The sequence below is a fragment of the Coenobita brevimanus genome, chromosome 96 (assembly GCF_032717465.1).
Source record: "Coenobita brevimanus isolate Jiangsu-jjx chromosome 96, ASM3271746v2, whole genome shotgun sequence".
In the NCBI taxonomy this organism is placed as follows: Eukaryota; Metazoa; Arthropoda; class Malacostraca; order Decapoda; family Coenobitidae; genus Coenobita; species Coenobita brevimanus.
This window is the reverse complement of record NC_137049.1, coordinates 33,415,584-33,442,020: the sequence shown is the minus strand read 5'-3', so window position 1 is coordinate 33,442,020 and position 26,437 is coordinate 33,415,584. Positions and strand designations below refer to the sequence as shown.

General features: G+C 42.2%; 1 protein-coding gene across 1 annotated transcript in view; it reads right to left on the bottom strand.

The window, feature by feature from the left end:
* The window catches only part of grsm (probable aminopeptidase NPEPL1 granny smith protein), a 29,213-nt gene extending 21,492 nt beyond the window's left edge, over positions 1–7,721 (bottom strand). The window contains exons 1-4 of the mRNA XM_080283123.1: positions 7,658–7,721; positions 4,140–4,291; positions 2,983–3,165; positions 1,871–2,038 (exon numbers count right to left, since the gene is read on the bottom strand). Of these exons, the coding sequence (XP_080139249.1) occupies positions 1,871–2,038; positions 2,983–3,165; positions 4,140–4,289 (501 nt within the window). The 5' untranslated portion in view covers positions 4,290–4,291; positions 7,658–7,721. The remainder of the gene's footprint in view (positions 1–1,870; positions 2,039–2,982; positions 3,166–4,139; positions 4,292–7,657) is intronic.
* Between the last annotated feature and the right edge of the window lie 18,716 nt (positions 7,722–26,437).

Below are 26,437 nucleotides of genomic sequence, written 5' to 3'. Positions count from 1 at the left end.
CACTCATGCTTGATTGTTGCAGCTGAATGAGACTTACATGAAGGAGTGTTAGTGCCAATTTAACATATGAATGTGAGACTGTGGTGTGGCACGAAAATTAAGGGTGAAAGCAGTGGAGATGGGACTGCTGAGGAATGTATGTGGAGTACACAGAGTGGACAGGATACGAAATAATGTGATTCATGACAGATTTGGAGTGAGGAAGTCTGTGGACACCAGAATCGAAGAGAGTGTACTGAGATGGTATGGTCATGTGGAGAGAATGGATGACAATAAAATGGTGAAAAAGGTATACCTGAACAAATCTGAAGGAGGTATGAGGCGAGGTAGGCCACGGAGAAGATGGAGGGATATGGTGGATAAGTGTGTGAGGAAAAGAGATTTGGAAGTTGGTGGGGCTAGGGGCCTGACAAGATAACGAGCTGGCTGGATGATGTGAGGAGAAGCACATGATCAGGGATTTGGCACCTCTTTTTAACGTGATAGCGTCCGGACTGACTATCGAATAGGTTTACGAGAAGCTACAGAATGTGGTGAATGTTTTTGGCTCATCAGATAGAGCCAGGATTCCGAGGGCTTGAATGATGAGTGAATGGAAGCGTGGCCCATTGGACTAGGCAAATTTGGGCTGTCTGAACATTGCTACACCTCATCCTGCCCTAGGGTGGGAAAGGAGGTCCAGATGATGATGATGATGATGATAAAATCCTGCCTGAGTAACTGGGCAAGTTTCTTAGTCCTAAAGCCTGGTGAGGTCTTATGTAGACTGTTTAACATCATCTGGCATTAACCACAAAAAATAAACTATACCTATCTACCTATCTATTGCCAAACGCCTTAGTCCTGTAAGGTGTGGCCACAAAGAAATTGCCTCCATGTCGCCCTGTACCCCGCCATTTCACTGCCCTGCTCCCAGCTCACACCCCCCTCTCTCATATACCTCTCCACTCCATCCCTCTATCTCATCCTTGGCCTCCCCCTCCCTCTCCCCCCTTCCACCTCACTCACATACTCTCCTCATCAGTCTGTCACTCTCCATCCTCTCCACATAGCCAAACCACCTCAATGTGTTTCTCCTAATGCCTCTTATCACATGCACATCCACACCACAATGCTCCTTCACTTCCTCATTTGTCAGTCTGATTCTCCATGTGACTTCACATGCACCTCTCATACAACTCATTTCCACTGCTCTCACTCGACCTCTGCCCCTCCATCAAGGTCCAAGATTCACTTCCATACGTTGCAGTTGGTATCACAATACTGTCATGTAGTAACTTTTTCACTTTCCTGTTTCTTATCACTGTCTTCAAGGAACCAGCAACCTTTCTTCCTTGTTGTACCCTTTCAAGCACTTTACCCTCTAAACTTCCTTCCTTACTCAACACACTACACACGTACTTAAACACACTCACATTTTCCATTTCCTCCTCACCCAACCTCACTGTACAATCAATGAATCCATTTCTCTCAAAAACCAAAACTTTACTCTTCCCTACATTCACCTTTAGATACCGTTTCTTACACACTCTGTAATTAAAAAAAATATATATATATATTAAATATATACACACACACACACATCAAGCTAACGAGACTACTCAGACTGTTCTTATTTCCAACCCCAACAACAAAGGGAGGCTTTCCTATGCTGAAAACTGTTTGGTGTCAGTCTGTAAAAATATATGACAACACGCAGTGAACCTGCTTTTAGAAGCAGGAGCATCTCTAGGAACTCCCCCTTGCATGCTATACAGTTCTTCCACATGTAGTCTTTTGTACTTGGTCCATCTTTACTACTCTAACTCAATTTGGTCTGCTGTATCCAAGGATCTACAATAGAGAAGCACATCCATCTAAATGACCTCACCTTAATGTCTTCTTCATTTAGTGGTGCATCACCCTTGCCAACAAGGATGACTTCCACGGTGATGGTGTGGTCCACGGGTGCAGATGAGGCAGTTTTACGTGAATATAATGGATAAGCTCTAGCCACGCCACAAGCAGTAGCCAGAAGATCACTACGTTCACAAACAAGCTGCAAACATAAATAAACATAGCGTACAAATATACAATATATGCATAAACACACACACTCCAGAGGCAAACTGCTATCAGTACTGAAATACCAGTAAACAACAGCATAAAAATACTGTAATCCAACTAAGCCGTCCAAAAAAGTACAAAATAAATTGTTGGTGGTTTGCAAGTGAGAACCCCCAAATTTTAAAAGCTCCAATGAAAAGTCAAAGGTTGCTGGCACCATTTCAACTGGCACTCAAATGATGGTTTTACTTTTCGGTCTTCGTACATGCAATACAGGCATACCCCGGTTTAACGATCAAATTGGATAGGTAAAACCCCATCATTAGGCGGGGTATCGTAGATCGGGGTACTTTTAACGTATTTCACTGTAGATCGTTTATCAGCCTTGGATTTTCCCCGAATCCAAGTCCAAAACCCATCCAGAGGAGCCCAAAAACAGGTTTAAAGCCAATCTAAATGGCCTAACAGCTGTCAAGGAAGCAAACCTAAGCCTAACACCTATAAATAACTCACTTAAACCAACAAATCACATCTGAATATCGTCAAATGTAAGTCTGGAAAAAATCAAACTTAGTAAACTGTACTCCAGAATGATAATGTTAACCCCACCAATGGCTAAAACACATTAATCTAAGTCTAAAAATAGTTTATATATCAACCTAAACACACAAGTTTGAGTCTAAAATATAATCAAAATCGGTAAGAAAAATCAAATTCCATCGTTAAACCGGGGTTTGGCCACCGTTAGGAGGGGTATGGTGCAATTTCTACCCTCATCGTTAAGCAGGGGTATCGGATCTACCGGTATCGTATATCGAGGTATTACTGTATAAGAAATCATTCCAGTACGGTAACAAAATGAATAATGGAATACAAGTTTTGTGTATGCAAGAGAATTAATATCCACTTCCAATGAACAGTGTATTAACCTCTTACCACTATGCATTCCTGACCACCCGTTGAGTGAGTTTTGATGAGCTTAGTGACAGAGTGTGTCCTTGATGGGGTGTTGTGGCGGGAACACTTGATTGGCAGGGCACAAACAGTTGCCAAATTCAGATATAGAGAACAGTAGTCAGTTGGAGAAGGTTGGAGACTATTTACAGACAGGTTCCAAGCCTGAAAGAAATTGAAATACTGGCATGAAAAATGTACATAAACAAAATCAGTCACCATCAGCAAAGTCACCCTGATTCGAATTAAATTACAGTACTGTACTTTCATTTTCACAGACTTCTTTGGTAGCTACCTCAAAATACAGTATATGCATTCTGTCTACCAGTCCATACCATCTCAATGAATTTCTCTTTTATTCATCATCACCTAATCCTGTGCTGCCCCACAAGGAGCATAGGAACCAGGGGCCAGGCAAGTTGGTCCTGACAATTAAAATGAGAGTGACCAGCCTCACTCATCCTTGAGTAGCATTACATGAGCATTAAACCCCAACCATCCCTTGGATATAAACCTGCACAGGCTCAATCCAACTGGAGTGCCTTAATTACCCACTAAACCACCAGGCCCTATAATTTGGCAATATAGTTATCACCCAGTGTAGTAAATGATTTCCTGGTGTACATGAAACCACTAGGCTTGTCACTCAGTGTAGAGTCACCCATAGGCAGAAGGAAGAGGAATGAATGAAGGAAAAAAAAAAAAAATACAAAAGGGGGAGTGTAAAGTAACCCGTAAACACAAGGAAGAGGAAAGAATGAAGGAAAGAAAGACAGAAGGGGACGGAATGAGAGAAGGAAGGATGAAAGCGTGGTCACCTGAGAGCAGCACTGTATCGGGTGAGTGGATGATGAGTGCCCACACCTATTTCTCATTTAAAACCTTAATAATTCTGTATCTCACTCCTTCTGCCTCTCATCTACTCCATAATAATAATAATTAATTTCTCATTTATTTAAACCTGCCATCCTCCTTATGCATCCTCTGCACATTTTGTATGTATCAATACCTAATGCTCCATCTCTTTCAATAATATATGGTACAAATGCATGGAATCTTAAATTCCCACACTTGAGAGATCTATATTGGATACCTGACAACAGCTTGTATAGTAGCTATAGGTAATTCAAATTACTTACCTCCTCATCCACACGTGGCTGTAGTTTGGGGGCCACATCAGAGAAGGGGAGGTTTGTCAAGTGGCACAGCTGCCCCACAATTATCACTGGGCACTTTCTAGGGTCTGTAGTACTCAGGGACCCTTGGAATTGTATTCTTGGGGTGTTCATCTCTGTTCATTACAAAAGAATCAAATGAACACGTGACCTGAAACCTAAATGACAGTCAGAACACCTTCAATATCATTTTGGATATTGCTAGACAATCTGTTCTCCAGAAGGAAGCATCCTACCCTAAAACCATCTATTAGCCCCTTTTGAATGGCTGGGACACTTTAGAATTCTATTCAACTTGGGATGCATCCTACCCCAAAAAGAGGTAAACCCAGTCTCTATTAACCTCTAAAGAATGACTGAGACACCTCAGAATTCTATTCAATTTAGGATGCATCCGACATTTAACCCCCTAAATCTGATGACGGATTCTCAAGAATATTTTCTTCTACCAGTACCTCTAGAACATCAGATTCAGCTTGGTGGATACCAGTACTTCCTAAACTGAATGGATTTGATATAGTGTGTATCAATGCCTTTCACAAAAGTGGTCCCTCACAAGCTAATTAAAATCATCAGAAAGGCATACACACAAAAAAAAGGGGGGGGGGGGGGTGAGAGGTCAGTGTGTGAAGAATGATGAGGGACAGGTTGTTGTGGACAGTGAGGATATTAAAGATGCCTGAAGAGAGCATTATAACTGGTTGCTGAATGAGGTGTTTGACTAGAACAGTGAAGGTCTGCCAGTAGATCCAGCATTTGGTCCTTGGCCTTTGTAAGCAGGATAACAGGCACAATGCAGGTGGGGAAGGCAGTGGTTGTGTCTGGGTTGACTGCTACAATGCTCAAGGTTTCAAGAGAAAATGAGAGTTGGGTTAGGGTTAATCACTGATTTGATAAATACAACTATATATGAGTGTACTATCCCAGATGACTGGCTGAAGTGTGTGACTGTAGCTACATGTGTACAGCATGGGGAAGGGTGATGCCCTGGAATGAGGAGATTATATAGGGGCATAAAACTTTTGAATTAGGTACTAAAAGTAATGGAGAGAGTCCTAGAAGGTATGATTTGAGAAAGTGTGAATACTGAGGAGATGCAGTTTGGGTTTATGCCGGGCAAAAGGACCACTAATGCCATATTCACTGTCTGCCAGCTTCAGGAAAAATATATAGGAAAGAAAAGGGAAAGGGCTTTTGATAGTCCCAAGGGAGGTGGTGAACTGGGCAATGAGAAAGCTTGGGATTGAGGAGTGGCTGGTTGGAGTGGTTATGGCCATGTATGTGGGTGCTTGCACCCAGGTGAGTGTAAATGGAGATTTGAGTGATGTGTTTTCCTTGAAAGTTGGCGTACATTAGGAGTCAATCTTGAGTCCCTTACTGCATGTCATGGTGCTTGAAGCTCTCTCACGGGTCTTCAGAAAAGAGCTCCCATGTGAGATGGTGTATGGCGATGACTTGGTACTGACTGCAGAGAGTGAAAGGGAGGCAAAGGAAGCTTTAGGAAGTGGAGAGATGGAATGGAGACAATGGTTTAAGAGTAAATGTGCCAGTAGATAAAAGTAATGTCTAGGGCTAGTGGCAGTATTGTCTAAGCAGAGGGAGAGTGGCCATGTGTAATTTGCCACAAGAATGTCCATCTTGTGCTGTATTTGTTATAAGTGGGTGCATAAGAGATGTAATGGTATTAATGGCGGACAGCATGATAATGCTGATAACATTTGCGCGGAGTGTCAGGGGGAGCACGTAGAGTGTTAGGCATGAAAGGACTGATTTTGCCGGTGAATCTCTTGTGTGGAGAGGAGTTTTTTTACTTGGGGGACATGTTATGTGCTGGAGGTGGGGCTAGAGCTAGCTCTGTAGCTAGGATAAGGAGGCTGAAGGAAGTTCAGGGAGCTCTTGCCTCCCCTGACACTGAGAGGGCTCTCCCTCCATGCTATGGGATCCTTAGATGTGACATGTGTTAGAGGTACTGCTGTATGGTAGTGAGACCTGGAGAGTTAAGAAAGAGGATATTCAAAAGCTCAAATGTACAGAAACGACAATGATTAGGTGGATACGTTGTGCGTCCTTGAATGCGAGGCCTACGAGGGCAGGATTAAGACTGAGTTGAGAGGAAGGATGGAACTGGAGTGTATTAAAGTTGTGATGAGGAGGGGCAGATGTTGAAAGGATGTGATGAGGAGGGGTAGATGTTGAAAGGATGGAAGGTGCAAAGTGTGAACACTGGGGGTAGAGTTATGTGAGGAAGACCAATAAAGTCCTGGGACAAAATCATAGTGTGACCTCAGGGATAAAGGACTGAATAGAACTGAATAGGAAGGGTGCTAGAGATTGAGCAGCATGGAAAGTTGGGGTGACCAAGGCTGAGACCTGCGACCATGTTGGAGCCTTTATGACTGAACGTTTATAAATGACCAAACGAACAAAGTGGGGGGAAAGCTTATGTAATTATCACATGGTCTGATGGGCTGTAGGTTGCCTATGTCTCTTGTAATGAATTTACAGATGGTTTTCGAGGATTTTTTCTGTTGAGCAAAGGCAGTGTGTGTGCGAGTGTTTTCAAGACATCACATTTACTAATTAACTTTACACTGATGTTATTTTTTGGCTTGGCAGCAAATGTGCAAAATGCTGGCTACCTAAAGAAAAAAAAAGAAAAATCACCAGCAAAACTACAATTGGTACTATAATCATGACAGTGGGGTAGGAAAACAAAAATAAAATGTTGACTGGTGCTCTTTATATATATATATATATATATATATATATATATATATATATATATATATATATTATATATAAAATGTACCATATATGTATAGCTACTGCATACCTATACAAAGTGGGCAGAAAATGGCCTTTAGGGCTGAAATGGTAAGAAATGTTCTTGGTAACTTTAACCTTAGTGATATTTAAAGATGCCACGCTGGTCTTTATCAACTAAAGATACCTTGGTTAAGGCTTGTTGAAGCCAAGGTTAGGACCAAAGTTTGGACTACAGGATACACAGCTTATTTTTGTTTCATGTAATTGCCCCTTTAGGTGAGTTTACAACTGATGATATATCATGTACAGTAGTATCAAAATGACATGCTTCTGAAAATTTTACGACTCATTTCTTTACAGTAATGACAGGCCACATTTTACCTGAAGAAAGCTAGATTTGGTACGGTGTATAATTAATTAATGTAAGACAGGCAGCCTTCTTAGATTTTCACCACTGGGAAAATTGTGCAATTATTTAAATCAACATTATAGGACTTTACTTTAAACAAATAACATAAGCATCATCATATCATTTATATTAAACATCTGTATATTTAATGTTACTGTGAATAGGTAAATTTAATCCAACTTCTCCAAGTTCATCCTGGTTCCTAAAGACACTGATCTTGCCTAGCACCTGTTGTTTAACCATATGAAAGTTAAAGTACTTGACAAGTAAAATAACTGGCAACTTAATAACAATCTATAATAGTTACCCGTAAATACTGAGATAGAGTAAAATTCGGCCCTTCCACCGCCGGTCCCTCTGACCACCTTGACAGACCTGACATCTGGTGGCCGCTCTAGGAATTTCGTTCATTGACAACAAGTACCATAAGCTCAGCCTTAAGACAAAACATTCACTCTCTCTCATTTGCTATATTACCAAATCATGTATGTTATAAAACTACTACTAGGGTCTCCAGTTCACATACACGGTTAGGTAGGGAGACGTCAGAGAAAACGAGGAATAAACCAGGGCAAACTTCTATATACGAGCATTATCCCATTTTGCTCCCTTTCCTCACGTACTCTTCCTGCTTGGCCTTCAGCGACGCTCCCCAGAGCGTTGGAGCTTGTACTGAATGGTAAATATAAAATTTAGGTAAACAAAAGGGCGTTTGCACTGTCTTTATTGATCTCATAGCTGCTTTCGATGACGTAAAGTGGGACGTCAACCTCGATGAACTTGCCTACATGGGTGACACTGGCCTCCTGTTCCGCTGGCTTGAAAGCTGTCTGTTGAGTCTCCCCTCGGGTTTTACTCTGTGGAAAGATCAATGACTCCCGGCCCTTCAATCTCGATACACCTCAGGGTGTACTTGAGGTTGTGCTACAGGAGCTTGTATCTCGCAAAATGATAAACATGTTGCTTATGCTGCTAAGTCCCTCACTAAGACACAGAGAAAGTATGGAGAGATTAAAAGAGAACTTCGAGCTACTGTATTTGGTTTAGAGAAGTTTCACTCTTACATATGTTTAATGACGCAAGTATGTTTAGTGATGGAGGTGAGTGTTTACATAAAAGGCTTCACTTTCTGCTAATCTAAACTTTCAGCTCAAACTGTTAATTATTTTACTAATTTGGCAATTTTACATTTTTGTTGCACTATGCTGCATTTCTATACGAAGAGTATTCTTTCACGCCTGCGGTAGAAATCAGGTTGAAATATACCACCCTGCCGTTATTCTTACGGAAATGATAAAATAATCCATATCTAAGTACTATTACTACTTAGTTTATGATCAACTTGGATCAAATTTAGAAATATTCGATCAAACACACGTAGATTTATTTGAATTTTCAACAAAACTACCAAAAGTTTTTCTTCCATTTTATTTTCAAGTTCAGCCCTATAAGCCCCCTAGCTTAGTTGTAGTTTTGACAAATTAATGTTCAGAATTCACTGAGGGCTATAGCCCCCCTAGCTCCCCCAGAATTTACTGCCCTGCATTTTCATTACAGTATTGTTGTCACGCTTTTGACGCGATTCGGTTGCTTCATTGTGAAGGTTTGTATTCCCAAGACAAAGGTTGTACATAGCATGAGTCTTGGCTAATGTAAGTGATCTCAGACTATATGACAGGGTCCACCTACACAGAGCTGATGCCGTCTTAGTGATACCAGTGATTCCACCGCCTTTATTTCTTGCGCGATTTGTCCGCTCCATGGCTTGGTCTGTAGGCTATCTACTTGACTAGAAGTTTGACTGGATCAGCTAAATATATTGTACCCCATTTAGCGTAGGTCAGATGGTCATAGCGCTTGAAGTACGGTAGCATCTGACTTTAAGAGTGAAGATGGAGGTCCCAGACACCATCTCGCTGAGCTCGAGTGAACTGCAGCAGTAACGAGTAACGAGACCATTTCCATGTACTGCCACCAGAAAATGAAGTTCACAACGTCAGATTTACTTTCAGCAATATCTGTCAAGAGGTTACGAAACCACTCGTGCATCAGAAATATACCATAATTTCTGTTAGTCGTTCGGGCTTGTCATTGGCGACAGTTATAGAAAGCTCAGTATGGCATGGCATTCCTCATCTGCTTCAGCGACAAACGACAGAAGGGTTAGCAACAAAAGTCGCCACAGGGCTTGCAGTGTGAATTTATGAACCTTCATATCCTTGTTGTATGCCTTTCTCGTACGAACAAGCTCCGCGGTATCTTACCCAAGTAGGCCACTGTCCACTCACACCTCGGCTAATCCAGATCCAGATCTATAGTGTTAAAAAAGTTCATAGGGATCTGAACTGTCGAAGGCCTCTTCAAGATAACTACTGTATCTATTGTCGCCTGCCATATCTTAACATTTGTATAATAAAGCTCCTAAGAGCTAAAGAGAATAACTCAACAAGGTATGATGTACGGCGGTGAAGTCGACAGCATGCTACGACAACCACGCTATCCCTTCGTACCCTGCCACTAAAACCCCAACATCTTTCTGCATCCTTCCACTGCAATCACAGTATCCTTCTGTACCCTTCCACTGCAATCACAGCATCCTTCTGTACCCTTCCGCTGCAATCACAGCATCTTTCTGTACCCTTCCACTGCAATTACAGCATCTTTCTGTGCCCTTTCACTGCAATCACAGCATCTTTACCCTGCCACTACAATCACATATGTACCTTTCCACTGCAATCACAGCACCCATCTGTACCCTTCCATTACATCCACAGCGTCCTTCTGTACCCCACCACTACAACCACAGCATCCCTCCATATCCTGTCACTACAGCCGCAACATCCCGAGTCTATACCCTTCCACTACAGCCACAACATCCCTACTACAACAACAACAACATCCCTCTATACCCTTCCATTACAGCCACAACATCCCCCTCTACACAGCAACTACAACCATAGCATCCTCCTGTACGGGCCACTAAAACCAAATTATTCCTGGATATTTCCAGGTTTTCGAGTAATTTTTGGTGAGACTACTGATTTCCATATACAGTACTCCTTCGATAATGACAGGCAGTTTACACACACACACACACACACACACACACACACACACACACAGATGATGTGATCTGGGCTAGTGAAAGTGGTTTCACCTGCGAGGGAGAAAGTGAATGTTGAGACGGGAGAGGGGAGAGATAGAGGCGAGCTGGGATGGAGTGGGGAGAATGGAAGTATAATTTTCCCGCACAGTGCGTAGGCATAATTACTGTTATTATTGGCGGTCATGTTACTTATTTCTTGCATTATGGATAATTTTAAGTAGACGTTACTAATAACATCATTTATATTTCCTTTCGAACGCTAAACTTTGGGTAGAGGAATATTTTTTCCTGCGCTTTCCCATAAAATTTTTGATTTACAAACGTTCCCGAGACTGTTCAATAATTCTAACTGATTTAAAAGGAAACTCGACATAAGGATTCAAGTATCTCATTGATTTAAAAGCCACATAAAGAAAATATATAATAAAACTGAAGTATAAAGTTTTAACTTGAAAAACTTGGGGTATAATGTTTTGCTGGGACTGAAGAGTCAGAGGCTACTTCATTCAGTCAGTGTTGCCTCAGTGGCGGAATCTTCCTGGTTATTTAAATCACGAATTTTAAACTCAGTCCTGAAAACAGAATTATTCCGTCTCATCTCTTGGGCATTCCACTTCCTCATCTCTTGGGCATTCAGTACGTGGAACTTATTAAATCTAAGAAAGATGTATTGAGAACATGGTCGCTCCCCTTATTTCGCATGGGACACATCCATTTCGGCTCAGGTCCTGTCAAATGTGTTCAGGTTCATTTGGATCCAGTTAGGTCAGCTCAGGTCTATGTCCATTCAGGTCCAGTTAGGTAGGTTCAGTTTGGTCCACTCAGGTCCAGTTAGGTCTACCGGGTGACTTAGATCAATTCACGTCCTTCACTTTCATTCACTCTGCCGTTACAAATCCCTTCAAGTCATCCCCTGGGTCACTACTCATAAATGGAGAGCCATGTCTTATAGGATGGCTAGGTAAGGATCACCAGTGACTCCTACTATTCCTTGGTAATTATGTAATGCCCACACTGTGGGGTCTGAGGTGCTACGCAACGGTATGTACAGGTACTGTACAGCACAGTGACACAACTTAGGAGAACACTTATGTCATTGATTAATTTACCTCGGAGCTCGAACCTCATGGATTCTTTGTTTCTATAGAGCAGGCTTTGTACCGGACTGCAGCCAGTAGGTGAATGGGTCGCGAAGATAAGTATGAGATTTCCCAGAAATGATCATAATAATAAACTCTGGTCGTATGTATCAGATGAATTTCTTCGTCATATTAAAATAATTCCATAGCTAAATTAATGATGCAGTTCTGTACTTTTAACGTTGAATGTAAGTTTAGTATTTCACTGCTGTGTGCGTTTTAACATTACCCTCGAATCAGTTGGTATTTGTACCTATCGGTCCACGGAACATTTGAAGGTACGCAGCCCGAGTCGCCGTGAAAAAATGGTTGTTCTAGTCTATCGTAGCAAACTGTGGCTGAAAGAGGTAAGTGGTTATCAGTGACGACTCAAACTAGCCACGATGTGACTGCTATGTCGTAGACAAACTTTAGGCCTATGTCTGAATACTTGGGAAAAAGAGGTGTGTGTGTGTGTGTGTGTGTGTTTGTTTGTTTGTTTGTTGGTATGTATGTATGTATGTTTGAGAAGTGTTTACGTAATTTAATATCTGAATACAAATGACAAAATATGTACGTAAATTTTGCAAAGGTGAGGATCACCGTAACCAGTGAGATTATGAAAAAAAAAAAAAGTGATGTTTTTAAACTGCCTTTTTAGGACTGCCAAATACTAAGTCAGTTACGGGAAATGTCATATTATCGGGACTGTATTTCATCAATAGCCTGCATCTATCTATCTATCTATCTATCTATCTCTATACATCTCACAGGTGCAAATATTTTGTCGAAAGTCTCTCGTGTCGCTGAGGTTGCCTATTATCCAGAATGTGGACTGATGGTTAAAAAAAAAAAAAAAAAAAAGGCTATTTAGACACGAGAGGGGCCATATTCTCGTCAGGCTAGGAGGCTTACTATACCATTTTTGCTTTAACTTAGCCTAAAATTGCCATTTCTTAATTTTGAATACTGATTTGTAACAACAGATTAACACTAGAATTTGGTGCTAGTCACAGAGATGTTATGTGAAGAATGTTAAGTTGTAGTGTCGTCTTTCTCTGCCACAGAGCTACGTTAAATAAGCTGCAAAGGGGAGAAAATCTGGGCCAAGTTAGAGTGAAACGAGTTTAACACGTCTTTCTTAGCAATATATAGGGTGACATAATAGAACCATCCTCTTCCTCTCCGCCGGGAGATTTCTCGTGTGTGATGGGGATGGCTTAGTCAGCGTTATCAGTGTCCATGCTGCATCATCTATTCATTTCCTGCTTCCACTGCCACATCCATACCAGCAGGCTGAGCCGTCAACAGATGCCATTAGGCGAGTATAGTGATGCGCTGTCTAAGGACCACCCATTATTTCTGTATCTGGTCTGTTGATATTTTTTGCATGCTACTCCGTGTCGCTATAAAAAAGAGGCAGTTAGTACAGGAGAACAATAAACTGGTATATGCAAAATAAGTCATTAGGGAAGAAGTGCCAGAAAGCCTCCAAAGTTGACTAAACACGGGCCGGGGTCAGGCTTTCCATAACTGACGACGTGGAAAGGGGAGCTAACTAGCTATCGTGATCGTATCTCTATCTGTGTCTGTATCTGTGAATTGATGTGTGTGTGTGTGTACAATCAAAGGAACAACAATACTTCCTAGTTCCGTCTGAAGAAAATTTACAAGTGGAGAAATACAATTAAAACCCTGTTCTATCAGTGCATGTTTCAAATGGTTCGATTTTTCTGGTATGTATTCGTCAAGGTTTTAGAAAATACTCGTGTCTCTGTATGTGTATGTATGGTAGCAAAATATCTCATGAATGCCTGATCCGGTCTAAATGAAAATTGGCACATGTAGCCTATTGTGTGTGAGTCTAGGAAGCAGTGATTCCATTTTGTGTGGATTGATCAAAGATTAAGATCACAGGTCAGAGTCAAAGATCAGGGCGGGGGCTTATCTCCTGAATGCCTGAACCTGTTTAAATGTGTGTCGGGATAGGAAAAGGGAATTCGGTTTTGATACAGGTTAATCGAAGGTCAAAGTCACAGGTCAGTTGTCAAAGACTGGGCGCGGCGTTGCTGTACTCTGTACTATTTTCTTTTTTCCCAGGTATTTTTTCTCTCATTCTGATGTAAATAATTAATCAAAAATTAAGCACTGAAGCTTATATGTCAGAACGCCCTAATAGTGCAATCCAGTTTCTGATTCTTTGGTCTGCATTTTCGAGGTTCGTCTGTAATAGACATCCTAATGTTGGGTCTATGATACTGAGTACTGTGATTTTGTTCCTCCAAAATAAATAAAATTCAAGCTCGTCCGTTGACCGCGTACTTGTGTCGGGCCTGCATACCCGTCTGCTGCCAAGCAGATGCTTGTATAACCGTTAGACAACGTAATTGCCATCCACTAAATCGTCAACCAGCAAACCATCATAAATGCAACAGAAGTTGTTGTTGTTACTTAACCCCGATATGTCTGGCTGGGAGGACTCGTCGACCTCAGGTAAGAACTGCTTCTGTTGAGCCGTCCTACTGTACGTCGTACAGGGAACTGGTGTCCCTTGTGGTAGACAGCACCTCACCAGGATCGGATCAGGGGCTGCTGGAAGAACTCCGCAGCTACTCCACCCAAGGTTGTTTTTGTTGAGTAACCCCAGCCTGTCTGGCCGAACAGACCCATCAGCCACAGTCAAGCAACTGACCTTGCAGCGTCGACCTCTGAAGTAAACCAATGTTCACTTGCTGTCGACAGCGTCTTGCAACAGCAAGGCTCGTGAAAAGTGTGAAGGTTTGGTTCCTGGGTGGATGCTGCATTTGCTTTTCTGCACCCAGGTAACGGGTCACAATAGTAGGCTCCAATCCACCCCATCTTTTTGGTTTTATGGCTACCACCCACCGTTGTAAGTGGTTTCCTGGGTTCCAGGAAACCATTAGGCTTGTCGCTGTGTAGAGCCACTGATGTAGAAAGAAGAACAACAAAAAGTGACAGGAAGGAAACTGAAGTAGGATGAGAGGAGGGCAGACAAAAAATTAGTAAGGTAAAGGTAGAGGAAGAAGTAAGAGGCACTACATCAAGTGACTGGATGATGCGTGTCCCCACCTACGTATTGTACCACCATGCACCATCCACCCAGGGTACACAGCGCCACGATATATAGGCTGCATGTCAGTGCCTAGTACAGCAGCTGAAATGGCCAATGATTTACTAACGTCAACTAATTAGTCCAGTTGTCAAATCAGGCCACTTATGAGTTGTTAAAGTTTGATCCAGTCAGAGCAGCTTTGGTTCATTAAGGTCATTTCAGGCCCATTCTGGTCCATTTGGGCCCTAGTGGTTCAGTTCTGGTCCATTAAGATCCTTCATATCCAACCCGGCTGTCAGATCAAATAAGATTTGATCAGGGCCACTCAGGACCAGTTAGATCTATTCTAGCTCTTGAATGCCGTTTCAGGTCCAGTTAAACTCATTACATACGCTTTGGCCCAGTCAAGTCTTTTCAGGACTGTTGAGTGCAGTCCAGATCCAGTTAAGTTATTCATGTCTACTTAGTCTCATTCAAATTCATTCACATTAATTTTGACCTCTGTCGTTATTCACATCCAATATCCGGATTCGTCTAATAAGTTCAGGTTCTCTTCATTCACGGTTAACACAAATTAGGTTCTTTTAAGAACCAGTTAGGATTATTCATGTTCACCAGTACCCCTTCAGATTCAGTCAGGTCCTCACAGTCAAACTGGCGTAGTCAGGTCATTTAAAGTCCGGTGCAATGCACGTCAGGTTAGGACTATTCAGGTCATTAAGATTCATTCAGGTTCTCTACATATTTCCAGGTTGTCAAATGGGTTCAGGACAGTTCAGGGACATTTATAGCCAGTTCCGGTCTTATTAGGTTCATTCAAAGCCTTCACATCCAGTCGGGCCCAGTTAGATCAAGTAGATCAATTAGTAACATCACTTCGGGTCACTTAAGTCATTCTAGTTCATATCACCAATGTTTAGACCCAGTTAGATCAGTTCTGGACTGTTTGAGTCAGTTTGTCATTTCAGGTCACTTTACGTTAATGAGGTCGATTTAGGTCAGTAAAGAATAATTCAGGTAATGCAATTGAAGGCGTGTGTCATAAATTAGCCCTTTTTTGTGCATGGATTTGAGATGTGACATTTTATATTTTTCAGATCCACTTACGGTAGGTTCTTTCAGTCCAACAGATCAGTTGTGATCAAAACAGATTGTTTCAGATCATACGTATGCAGTATGCCCAAAATCTGCCCTAACAGTGTAATGGCTTTTGGGTTATGTTATTTCACGGTTTTCAGGATTGGGTGGATAGGAAGAGAAGAATGGGCTAGTGAACTGAGATGAAGGTGGATGGTGGGGCACAAGGGGGTAAGTATATCTTGTGAATATGGTAGCTATAGTCGTTTGGAAATTGAGGTATTACAATGATATTCACCATATTAGAGCGTAAATGGGTGGGATGGGTGCACAGGAATGGAGAGGATGGGCTGACCTGTTGGTCGATATTGAAGTATGTTGGGGGAAATTCATGCTTTGTTGATGGGTACTGTAGGCAAGCAGTGGAGATGGATCAGTTAAAGAATGTATGTGGCTTGTGTAGTTTTGGTACGGTATGAAATGAGGAGATTCGTGAAAAATGAAGAGTATAAGGAAGTTTATAGATCATAGGGTAGAAGAGTGTGCTTAAATAGCATAGTATGTCTATTTACTTACCTATCTATATATCTATATATCGTATGTATGTATGTACTTATGTATGTATGTATGTGTGTATGTATGAATGTACGTATGTATGTGTGTGTGCGAGCGTGCGTGTGTACGTGTGTGTGTTAGTACGTATTTGCTCGCACTCTGTTCTTACCTAATTGTTCTTACCTAATTGTATCTTTACAGGAATGAGTCAAGCTCGTACTGTCCCGTGTCTTAAACCATATTTATCGTACATATCCTTAAATTTGTGAATTGTTTTGGCACACACTATTTCATTCGGTAGTACATTCCACTGATCAATTGCTCTGTTTGGGAAACTGAATTTCCTTACGTCTTTATCACCTCTCTTCTTATGCAGTTTTTTGCAGTGTCCTCTTGCTGATGCTTCCCCATATGTTAAGTAATCATTTATGTCTATTTTCTCCTTCTCTGATATGCATTTATATAGCATTATTATGTCACCTCTTTTCCTTCTTTCATGTAGTGTTGGTAGATTCAGTTTATTTAGTCTTTCTTCGTAGCTTAGATCCCTTACGCTTGGTATCCATCTTGTAGCAACCCTTTCAACTTTTTCAATCTTGTCAATGTGTTTTTTGAGATGAGGACTCCAGACTACTGATGCATACTCCAGGGTTGGTCTGATGAATGATGTTATTATCCTTCTTAGCATGTCTTCATTTATATATGTGAATGCTATTCTCATATTTGCAAGCAGAGTATACATGTTTCGTACCTTCTCACTGACGTGGTCAGCCGGAGATAGTCTGTTATTGATAATCACACCTAGGTCCTTCTCTCTTTCTGATGTGTGCAGGGTTTTATTTCCTAACGTATAATCCCTATCAGGTCTTTTTCCACTTTTACCAAACTTGATTACATGACACTTGTCCACATTGAATTCCATTTGCCACGTATTACTCCATTCATGAAGTCTATTTAATTCTTCTTGTAGCTCTTTACAAGAGTCTGTGTTAGTAATTCTCCTTTGTATTTTTGCATCATCTGCAAACATATTTAGATGCGTGTCCTGTGTGTGTGCGCATAAAGGTGGTGGTGGTGCCACTGGTTGCATAACAGTGATGTGGTGTGGAATGGAGTCAACAATAACATGACACAGCGGAGTGGTCTGGTGTAGTAATGGTGTGTGGGTGGTAGCGTGCAGTAGGTGGAGAGAGCAGCAGCAGCGTGGGAGACGGCGTGTGTGGGGTGAGTGGTGGTGGTGCGATGGGCCGCACAGTACGCTACCACTAACTAACGGGGAAAGCGGAGTCTCCCGTTCTTCCGCGAGGGCTGCCTGAAGTCATCTGGTGAGTTGCTTCTGGCCTTTTTATACAGCTTTCATTTATTGTCCTTATATATACCGCATTTTATCTGTATTCTTCTCTAGGCATGGACTAGTCATTTGCCTACAGGTTCCCATTACTCTTTCTCCCTTTATGAGAGGAACATTCGATCAAAAAATTATTCTTACTGTCTACTCTTTCTACATTTTTGAAATTAGATTAACTGTCGGAAAATATTTTCCACAAAATTTTGTATATATGTATGGTTTTCATTTTTATCAGCACGACATACAGAACTTTATACAGCATATTAGACAAACAATCCATTCGGAAATATTTGCCTGGAAGAAGGGAAAAAAAAAAAAAAACGGATCAGTAACAGCGCTCAGTATCAAAGCACCGATCGCCTGAGTACAGATGCTGTGTTGTGTTAAATAATTGTCATTACTGTGAATACAGCTGTATCTTTCTCCTTGGATTCTGTTTGCATCTGACTACTCCTTGGCTTAGCACTTATCTTGACTATTATTACTTAACTCCTTGACGTTCGTTTTAGATGAGGGAGTATCTCTGGGAGCAGCTTTGTCTGTCTGCCTCTGGCTAATGATTTTCGAACGTCAAGAACTTCACTCCCCTACACTTAAGTGATTTTAGCGAAACCACAGCACGACACAGCTCAGCACAACACACGTACATTACACCATACCACACTGGCATGCTGTACCACACCACACCACACCAGACAAAACATCATACCACATTCACACACTGCACCGCACAATAATCACCCTCCCACATCACACTACACCATACTTCGAAAAGTCTATCCTGCTGCTGAATACATCAAGAATTAAAAAAAAAAAAGTCATCGGATTCAATGGGTTAATGCATATATTCTCCAAACTCCTTATGTGTTATCATCTACTCTCGTTTACATATTGGACCTTTAGTCATTACTCATTATCTGATTTATATTTCACCTATATACAAGGTGGTCCATAAATAATGCTCCACTTCCACTCCACCTGGCCATTTCTTGTGTGTTGTGGGAACGGTTCAGTCAGTGTCATCAGTGTTTCCCCAGTTTCATTGATTCTCCGGGATGTAAATAAACACAGCAGTGTCACTCCAGCCTGTCAAAACGCAGAAGTGCGGCCAATCGTACTCTTTGCTACATGAGTGATGTGTTGCGACGGAAGATAGGGCTTGGGGTTTTCGGCGTAGATGTACATTATTGAGAAACTCTGGATTTAAGTCTGACAACAGATAGGCAGAGCAACTGACGAACAGGTATGTAAGCAGACCGTTAAATACACAATTAAGTAAATAAACAGATACAGAAGCAGAATGTAGCTGAAAACAATATCGTCATAAACTAAATTTATTACAGTAACTGGCAGAATTTTGTGAAGTATCGGTGCCTTCAAAAACCTTCTTTGAATTATATTCTGGCTACTGCTTGACGATTATTCTTCCAATTAAGGGAGAGTTCTGTGAGTGTAGGAGTCAGTCAACTATGAGATAAAAGGAAATGTTCTTGGATGTGGAGGGTTTCATTGATTGTGATGCGTCAACGCTATATATCTATCTATATATATATATATATATATATATATATATATATATATATATATATATATATATATATATATATATATATATATATATATATATATATATATATCTATATATATATATATATATATATATATATATATATATATATATATATGACCTTTATCTGACCACGACCATGAGATCATTAAGAGGTGAGGAAACATAAGACACAATAACATCACCAACAAATCTGCTGCATATGACAGATTTTAAGCGAGCCGAAATGTAATTTAGGTGCATTAAAACACGCTTAGCCTGGGAGCTGAGTGCAGTGCTTCTCAGGTATGGTATCATTGGTTACGTCGTGGATTAGTTTCCCTGGGGGTCGGGTGGGATCCCCGCCTCTGACGGTAGTTAATCGGTCAAGTTTGGTTTGGGGACGATTTCACTGGGCAGCCCCGGCGGACGGATCGGTGATATCCTTTCACTGCATACATGTTTGTATCCTGTCGAAGTTTCCTCGATGACATATGCAGACTGAGCCTCTCACGTACAAAACCACTCTATAAACGCAAATTTCCCTATGCACTCCTCGCCTTGGAGTCCAAAAACTTTCCACATCTGCACATTGCTCTTAGTGCAGGGATTAAACCTGTATGGAGCAGCAGCCCGCCAATACCATGTGTGTGCAACCCGGTTTCTATAATAGGCATACTTACGTACACCGGTTTGCTCCGTTGTGGGATGTGAGTGAGGACAAGGCGGACATTGTTTGTCCTTGGATCCTAGGGTGGCGTTGTAGGTCCAGTCTTTGCCAGAAAACAATAGGCCTGTCCTTAACGGTGGCCTCCAGTGTTATGCCACGTTACCACAGCGTATGAAACAGATCACTTATTCCCCAGGGTGATGGCTGTCTAATGCGGCGTTTTAAAGTTTGCATAGCCTGGTACTGTGGAAAGAAATCCCCTGGTGTCCGGATTCCATGCTCACCTTTGTCAGTGAATGATAAATATGTTCAGTTTCATTTGGGGCCATTATAATTGGCAACACCCAAGCGTCGTATTCTGAGTGGCTTTAGAGATTCCGTTGCACTCCTTCCTTAGCGATCTATTCATCACTTTACACCCTAATAGCTTCTTGCGTGTAACTGACTCAAAAAACATAGCTAAGTAATGGTCCAGTCAGACTAGGGGTTTACAACAGGTTTCGCCAGGATACGTCAACCTACGACGGGAAAATCGCAGGTTGTCAATGGTAGGTCGCTAGACAGCATGCAGGTTGACACGGTATATTGCAGGGTGTTGCAATATGTCCTTGGTGGACGCAAGGAAGTAAGTTGCTGTTTGCAAGTCTTCCGACACATCGTGAAGTTTTTTGGTGAATCGCAGGTGGACATAGGTAGTCGCACGTTGACTTGCGACACATCGTGCATCAAATCCTTGCTTGTCGCAGCCAGTCGAAAGTTTAGATTACGTGCTTCTACCAGCAACATGACACAGCTTGTCTTGCGACCACTTGCGACCACCTGCGTCGTGTCTTGCGTCCTTACACTCGACATGTCTCAAGTCGCCTGAGCCAGGTTGCGACTTGTTACAAGTGGCGTAGACTTGACGCTCGATCGGTTTTGACTGGTTGTGACAGGCCGCACGTGAACGCAACTGCCCCACCCGCGCTCAGGGTATGAATGTCCGTCGGAACTGAGCAAGGCATTCAGTCCGCTTTCCGTTTCCAGACAAAGCACATGTGAAGTTTAATTTTTGATTTCCCAAAAGCGATCAAGATGCCAAAGATAGCTTCTAAGAAGTCAGCTGCTGCAGCCGCTCCATCACCGCAGCCAGAAGATGAGGGGAAAGAATCAGAGACACTGCCAGAGAGACAGCCAGATCCAGATCCAGATCCTGAGCTTCCTTCCACGCAGGCCACCAAGAAAAACCATCTCAGTGACCCGCATAAATTTCGCCGATATTTATACTATGTGCGATCCGTGACTTGATGCAAGACAATCTCTCCACTTGTCGGCTCTGCACGCAAGTAGTCGAAAAACATCGTGCGACAAATCACTGAGAAATTCTTTGAGTAGCAGCCCGTCGGTACCTGTCTTAACCTATTGTGCGTCACATATCAACCTGTGGTGCGTTCCCTCACACCAGATCGCAGATTGTGGCAACCTGTCGCAAGACCTACCAGCGACAAGTCGTACGACACATCGCAAGTCCGATCACCGAACTACGTGCGACCATCTGCGAGCACCCCCAACTCCCCCAAACCACCTGCGACTCCAGTGTCCTTGTGACCGCTGCCCAAAGACTAGGCACAGCTCCCATGCGACTCCCAGGATCACAGAGTGTTGCGGGTCGCTACCTGTCGCAGCCTGTAGTCTGACTAGGCCATTAGAGAGACGACTCAAGATATCCTATGTTCCCACCTCAACAACTGTGTGCAATGCACAGTGGAAACAATCGAGTGGTATAGCAATTGAGTGCTGTAATGTTGTTTCATCATACCATCGAAAACAACTCGTTTAAAGTCTTGTATGTAAATACCTTTTATGATATCATAAGCAAGCACGTAAATCAGAGGGTGTTCACTGCTTAAGTTTAATGCCTGCCGTACTTCTTTCCTCCATGGATCACGCTTCCCTCTCTCTCTCTCTCTCTCTCTCTCTCTCGCAACTATTATTTGTTTTGCAAGAAGACACACACACACACACACACACACACACACACACACACACACGCTGGTGCAGTGGTAACGTTCCCGCTTGCCAACTGGTGGACGGGAGTTCGCGCCTCGCTCAGGTTACGAAAAGTTTCACTGACGAAGTGGGTGGTTACTGTCCCCCTTGAGCAAGGGGACGGGTGTGTGCGTGTGTGAAGGTCACAGTCTTGCCCTTAGATCGGACTGTATGAGCTCTCAGCTCCCTTCCGGGAGGGTAAAAGCTGACAGTCACGACCATCAAGTGATCCTGACCGACCCGGTGAATTAATTACACACACACACACACACACACACACAGAGGAAGAATAAAAACGAAACGAAGTGACGGAATCTAGGCATGAAAACATACACACACACACACACACACACACACACAAATAGGGAAACAATAACCCGTCGGGCTTGTGCCCGTGCTGATTAAAAAAATAAATAAATAAATAAAAGTAAAACCGTGGGCTCGAATGCCTAACTAAAGTAAGAAAAACGAGTAAATTAGGTAAACCAATGGAACAAAAACAGAACAAAAGGGTTAAACAAAAACGTAATACAAGTAAGAGGTAAAAAACAAGAATTAACACAAAAGTTGATAAAAAAGAAATAGTTTTACGCTAGAAATAAAACGAGAAATAAAACAAACGATTTTAAAAATAAAGCAAAGGTAAGGAAGAAATAAAACCAGAAATGCCAAGAAATTAAATCGAAAATAAACAGAAGTAAGAAAAGTATATAAAAAGAAATACAACACGAAAAATAATTGACGAAAAAACTCAGAAAAAAGAAATAATTATCTAACCCAGTGACCAGAAATGAAATACTGGAAATAAAAGCGACTAAGAAGGTAATAAAAGTGACGAGATCTAACGGACATGGAAATAGAGATGACAGAGTTGCAAGTAGCGGGACTGCAGTAATAACGGTGGCCATTATAACAGATGAGATGGCGAGGGCGTTCCACATCTGTCATAGTTCACCACCACCACACCACACCACACACCACTACCATACCATCTCACCACTACCACCACACCACACTATCACCACCACATCACCCCGCACACCACTACCACCAGTACCACACCAGACGCCAATACCATCATCACACATCATTAGACCATCACACCACCATCACATCACATGTCACACATCTCACCAGCCACCACATTACACTCAACTTCATCATAGATCACCACACCCTCCAACATACCACAAATCACACGACCACACCACACATAATCAAATCATACATCACCATCCAGTATACCACCAACCACATATTAACACGCCACACACCATCAATCATCAGCACTTATACCACACACCAATACTATCACTACCACCACCACGTCACTCATCATACACCATACAACACACACCATATGGTGGTGCCACCATCGCACCACACAGAGCCATACCACAAACATCTATACAAACGCCAACACTACACACTTTCACCAAACACCATCACACAACGTACACAGCAGTCACCACACCGCTCACTTTCACCACACATCGTCACACTACGCACTACCCTGTTACAACATACCACACACCATACATTAAAACATCACATCAGTCACCATACGCCATGACATCACAGCAGAGACCATCAGCATAACACTTACCATTAACCACTTCAGTGCTATTTCTTCGGTTATATTCCTCTCTCTCTCTCTCTCTCTCTCTCTCTCTCTCTCTCTCTCTCTCTCTCTCTCTCTCTCTCTCTCTCTCATAGGATGACGTCTTTGCTTTACCACTAACGCAGAGCTTTATTCAGCGTAAGAAAGACGGCTGGTAATGAGGGGGCTAACACCTTCAACATATTCTATTTAGTTATTTTACTACCTTCAGAGGATTTTGTTAAACTTAGGATAGGCCTCTCGTACTGAAGGAATTTATTAAGGCTTTATCTAACCTTTCCAGTTCCAAAAGCCAATCAGGAGGCGAATTAAATCGTGTGTATTTAACAAAATGCCAGTGGAGCGAAGGAATGCGAACCAGGAAGGTGGAGATGAGACGTGAGATGTGGTTGTTACCCCGCCTTAGTGTTACGGGTCACGAGAGAGAGAGAGAGAATTTGTTTTTATTTCGGCTAATTTCAGACGATTATAGATAAGAGAAAGATGGGGAAGCTAAATGGGTTAAAAGTATTTCAATAATTTCTTTGGCCTTGAATTAAGAACTCAGTGTTTTATTGCAGTTAGTGCCAGACGATTTTATTCACTTATCAGAAACTTGCCGCAGCCCTCCCCCCCCCCCCCTCTCTCTCTCTCTCTCTCTCTCTCTCTGTTTGTTGGCTCACCTTGGTCTCCTCACTTTCCGGCCCCCTCCTCTTTCTCCCTCAAGCTCTCCCATACCTTCACCCCTCTATCTCATCCATTATTTCTACACACTGCATTACACCGCCCACTCTTACTCTATCAGGTTTTCTATTGCAGTTGTTCGTGTGGTTGGTGAGAGTGAGAGGGCAAGACAGAGTGCGAGGGATGACTACCGGATCCCCAGACACCCACCCACCATGATCACCATTTCAAACCCCCTCTTGCGTTTGCTCCTACTACTAATGGCTGCAGGTGAAGTTAACCCGCATTTTCCAGTCCTAATGGAGTGCTCTTTAGAATGGTAAATGTCACTTGATGGTTCCACTGTTGACAGCCTGCCTACAGTGTGATTCGGTACTGAAGCCATGAGGCACAATAGTGTCATATAATACTGAAGTATGTATAATACTTTTTATTAGAATATGTAATTATTAGAATATAAAAACTGGCAATCCTTCGATATCGTCTGTCTAGTGAGTTTAGTTGAACTGGACATCCCATTATGTTAGATTACAGAGTAAAGTAAGTGCTGATCCTGACGCATATAGTCTCATATTCAATGTCTGATTGTGAGCAGTTTTAATAATTTGATATCGCACTACAGCTAGTTTCCCATGGGCATTGTAGAGCCAGTCGTCTATTGAAAAGCATCAGTATAAATTTACAGTCGTGATGACGCTGACTAGAGCCCAGAATTTAGCTGCTCAAACCATAGTCACGTAATCATGAGAGGAAGGCCTTTGACGAGGAAGAGAATGTCAGATTAAAACTATTTAATAGTACCCATATTTTGAAACCAACTCTGCAATTGGTGTTAGATTCTTAGCATCCCTTGCTCTGAAGCAGGTTTGACATCTGCCATGACATTTGCTCCACTAGGGAATACGGGGCCATAGTTTGGCAGGATTTGTCAGACCAGACAACAAAGCCATTTTCCTGTGTACAGTTGTTCATGCTTTAGTCCCAGAAGAAACAAAAAGACATTTTGATAACCCAGTTCTAGTCAAAGGCACACCCATCAACCTACCCACTCAACCCCCCCACACACACACACGTGTGCATGTAATAAGTTAGGGTACTTGACAACAAGTGCGCTGGAGCATTTGTTTGTATGCGCAACTTCATTGTTATCATACCCTCTAACCTGCATTAGATGATCCAAGAGACTACATTCACCTTCAACACACGCAAACTCCAAGCAGACCTTAATTGTCTTACTTTTTACTCTTCCATTATTATTCACGCACATCCCCTGATGTCTCTGCTTCTTACTATAGGTGTCTTTCATTTCTGATCAATCGTGGTGGGGGACATTCGCGACATTTACACTGTGGCTTCTCCCGTCAGTATTAGTAGGACAATAATTTCCTGGCTACAGTGATGCTTTCAGTTTCCTGTGACGTATTCTCAGCTGAACAAAATCGTCTAACTTTAGCTGGAATACAATACTTCAGTTTTCGCGCCCATGCAAGGGTTAATAGTGACGGTAATGACACTCATGCTCCTGTGACTCACTCGCAGCCGAATAAAATCGTCTGGTGTTTGCTAGAGTAAAATGCTAGAGTTGCCTCGACCATGAGAGGGCTAGAGCACAAAGAATAAAAATTTCAAATATTTTCAAAATACGGGTATCATGTCTTATACTTTCTCTTTGACGCCTGTGATAACTATTTAAGGAAACTGATATGTCACGCTAATTAGAGAAAGAGAGAGAGAGTTGTTTCACAGACGGTGTTATGACACCTGAAACTATCTCAGTATAATGAAAAGGATTTACAGATGATGTACTTGTCATTACTGATAAGAAAATTTTATATCCTGATCATCACTGTCATCCTGACCCTCTGTTCCACCTAAAGATGGGAAGATCCTTCCCCTTCAAACACAAAAAGAGAAAGTATAAAAGTGGGAGAGCTCCACGGATCAACATCATGTATTTTTTTTTAATGTGTCCGACTCTGGGAAAAGGCTTCAGGGCCTATCCCAAGGCCCATTAGTCCTCCTACACACTTCCACACGTCACCACTTCGGTACTAACACCCACCGCCCATTTTGAATACATGCTACGGCTGTCTCATACAGGGCTGGTGTACTGTTATTAGCGGGGGTATTTTTACGTGTCGGCGGGTCATCTGCTAGATCAATATAATCTGCTTTCATGAAATTCAAATCCCTAAACTGTTCAGTGCCCCAGCAGAGATTCGATCCTGGGCCCATTAGGACTGCAGGCCGCCTCACTACCGATAGTGAAATGGGTCAAACAT